The sequence below is a fragment of the Glossina fuscipes genome, unplaced genomic scaffold (genome assembly GCF_014805625.2).
Source record: "Glossina fuscipes isolate IAEA_lab_2018 unplaced genomic scaffold, Yale_Gfus_2 58888, whole genome shotgun sequence".
Classification (NCBI taxonomy): domain Eukaryota; kingdom Metazoa; phylum Arthropoda; class Insecta; order Diptera; family Glossinidae; genus Glossina; species Glossina fuscipes.
In genome coordinates, this window is record NW_024001761.1 from 1,152 (window position 1) to 4,629 (window position 3,478).

General features: G+C 36.0%; 1 protein-coding gene across 1 annotated transcript; it reads left to right on the top strand.

Moving 5' to 3' along the window:
* Positions 1-201: 201 nt before the first annotated feature.
* LOC119643204 (dynein heavy chain 1, axonemal-like) lies at positions 202-3,029 on the top strand (the record flags this gene model as incomplete). Its single annotated transcript, XM_038042550.1, is given in 3 exon segments — positions 202-1,472; positions 1,475-2,874; positions 2,940-3,029. Coding segments are annotated over 3 exon segments (2,310 nt in total), but the record flags the coding sequence as incomplete, so codon positions are not given.
* Between the last annotated feature and the right edge of the window lie 449 nt (positions 3,030-3,478).

Sequence of the window (3,478 nt, forward strand, 5' to 3'; positions counted from 1 at the left end):
CAACACTTCTTTGATGTTCTTCCTGAGCAAAAAAAATCGGATAATTACATTTTTTTTTTTTTTGGATGTTGAGTTAGGATGGACTAAGCGAATAAAATTTGTGGCTTATACGTGTAAGGAAACACTTTGCTTGAACTGTACTATTAAAATAACTTACATTTTGCTTCGTGCAAACAAAATAAGAATTCTTCTTCTATTTGTTTGCCATGTATTGAGAAGTAACAACACATATAAATTTCATCATTTTAAAAATGACTTAAGACACACTTCAGAAAATTATGTAGAATTTAGAAAGATTTCAATTATTCATTTGAGAAGCAAATAGTATTTTCAGGAAAAGAAAAAACTATCAGAAAACCCGGAGAAAAAAAATATATTTTCGAACAATCTGAAATTTAAAAAACGTTGAATATGGCCAGACGTTCGAGACCTTCGACTGCCATATTCAAAAAAGCAACATCGTTACAGAAAGCTGATTCAGCGGAAATCCGCCGTACGAACATTTACTCGTCGTCAATTTTAAAAGCCCGTGCCGAGAGTATTGAGCGACTTAGCATTGAGGAACCCAGAACTTGCCAACAGAGCGGTGCGAATTAAAAGTTAAAAATGAACAATTGACACCGCATTCCCATGTCATTGAGACGGCGTAAAAATGGTTGAATTTGAAGTAGAACGTCGAAGGAAACAATATGCAAAAACCAATTTGGAAGCAGAATTTGAGAAAGCCGGCTTGACTGCAAGCGAGTTAATGCCCACCGAAGAACAATATTACATACTATCAGAATATGCTTTTAAGCATTTTTTGCCTTTAAGTTTTTTTGATGACTCCAATTATGATACACATTCCCCCACAGCCTGGCTAAAATTAGGACAAATTGAAAGTGGCGAATTTTACCCTTTACCCGCAAAGGCATTCCTGCCGGTAAATCAGAGGTTAATGGACTATCACTGGCAATTCGCAGCTATCCAAAGCTATGACGACGACACTGGTAAATGGACAGCTATGAACTTATCAGATGAGCACGTGTATGAAGTACCTAAAGTACAAGTCATGTTTATGGCCTAAAATCCATATATTTTTGTTGAGCGCCTGAAGAAAGCCGTGCAGGTACGTAATGAGGCCGAGACTGTTATCATGCTGGAAACCATAGTTGACTGTGTAATGCTACAAGATTTAAGCGAGCTACGTATTTATCCTAATAAGTTGGTGGATAGGCTGATGAGTAAAGTAAAAACGGATCCTACATTTTTTAATCAACTCAATACGGAAATCTATGAGTTTGAAAAGTTCGTTAAATTGCTGCCCAAGGAGTTTCCAAAATTTACCGGTGACGTAATTCGAAGTTCCTTGCCAAAGGCATTTCCTTCAATACTCAGCGGCAGCGAGCGACGCTTGGTTAAAAGTTTAGTTATAAAGCTAAAACAAAAGCGTACGAGCGTCTTAACATATTCACTTTATTATACTAAGGGTGGCATATGCAGAATGTAACTCAGGAATGTAAACATATAGAAACGATGACGTTATTTTTGATTAATTTTGCAAAGCCTTCGTTTTTAAATGATTTCCTGCAAGCTCAAGATCAAAACAGTTCACATGTGTCTAATTATCTGAAGTCGTTTTGGCCTTCAAAAATTTCCGCAGGCGTGACAATTGTTTTAAGAGCCTTAGGTAAAGGCGGGTTGGACATAACTCTGGACAAATGGAGCGTGTATCAAATGTGTAAGATTTCTCGCTTTATTCTGCAAGTAAAATTCCGCATGCAAGAATCTATGCATGTTTTATTAGAGAAATCGATATCAAATTTCAAACAATTCCTTTGCGACCCTTGCATGCAAATGCTTAACATTTCCAACGATTACAAATGGGCGAACAATTATATTGAGACTGCATTTCCGTTTCCTAAAGCTATCTTCAGCTTAATATTGAGTGTGTCAGAAGACGGAAAAGTTGTATTCAATACGAATCCGGAAGAATTTCAAGTCGCAATGAAAGAAATATTCAAAAAGAGTTTGGAAAAGACAAACGCAGTGCGTTGCATAGACGCGAAGACATTGATCAGTTTAAGATTTGCCCCCAATCTTTTCATACTCACTGTCGAGCTGATAGAAGAATTGTATTTGGAATGTGATGAGCTTATGCAGAGATGTTATGCAAAGGCTGTTATACCATTAATCTCTTATTCCCGTAAATATGATCATTATGTGGATTTCTACCTGCTTAACGTGCAACAGTATATGCAAAATTACAAAGCAGCGAAAAAGTCTTCGTTGCAAGTTAAGACCGATATTTTGGAACACAAGCGTCAAAAGGAGGAACTACGTGTCACTTTGCCGCCAACCATAATTATCTGCCCATTTTTAGTTATAGTTGATCCGATGAAACAGCATATGATACGAAAAAGGATAGAAATTGTTAAAAAAATTTTTGAATATTATGTAGATCGTATGTATGATATCAACGAACATTTGATAGAACGGTGTATGGATATTTATAATAAAATACATGAACGACCACAAAGTATAGAACATCTTTACGATATACGAGAATTCGCTCAAACAGTGCCCGAAGTAGTGGATCAGGTTAAAGCCGATACACAAATTATGGTCCTGGAATACGACATGTTAGATTCTTTTTTCTACAATTTGCCTGATCATCAATTTGCTATGAAGTGGGAGGCTGTTGCTTGGCCAAGGACTATCATAGAGCGTTTGTCTACGTTAAGAGAAGAGCAAAAAGTTGACATTGAAGATTTCAAGAGACTGCACTTAAGCGAATGCATTGTTTTCGAAGAACGCTTAGAATCATTAAATGACGAAGTTCAGGCCTTCTCGCTAATGTTCATTCCTGAAAAGGTGCTGGAAACAGCTAATGACGTAAGCAGTACAAGATAATATTTTGCGAGTATACAAATTTACGATTTTTTTCTTTCGAGTTACAGATTAAGAAAACATGGAGAACTATTAAGGATTTGGAAAAATTGGGTGAAACGCGCAATGTAAAAAGCATTTGTAAAGTTCCAGCAAGGCCGGTAATTGCATTTATATATATAGCCACACTGCTTCGGATAATAGGAAATATCAAACAAAAGATGTCACATTTAAATTGTGAGAAGTGTTGTAAAGAAATCTCGAAGCCCAAAGTGAAAATAATAACTGCATGTAGAGTCAAGAATTACATTATATAAAGTTAAAGCGATTCAAACAGTAGATCTGAAAAGCTCGATGCATTTCAAGTCGTTCTGTGTGTTGCATACATCAAGAAAATTGTAAATATAAACATATTTATCAGATCTGAACGCCAGAATCTCGAAATGAATTTTTTTATTATGTGAAGGCTGGTAGCGAAGTGTTTTATTTTGTAATAATGTAATGTTTTTGCTTTCATTATTTGTAATTTATCTCTCTGCCATCTTATGTGTAGACACTCTTCACCACTTCGTCATCGTGGTACACGTATATGGGGCATTCTCCGAGTAAT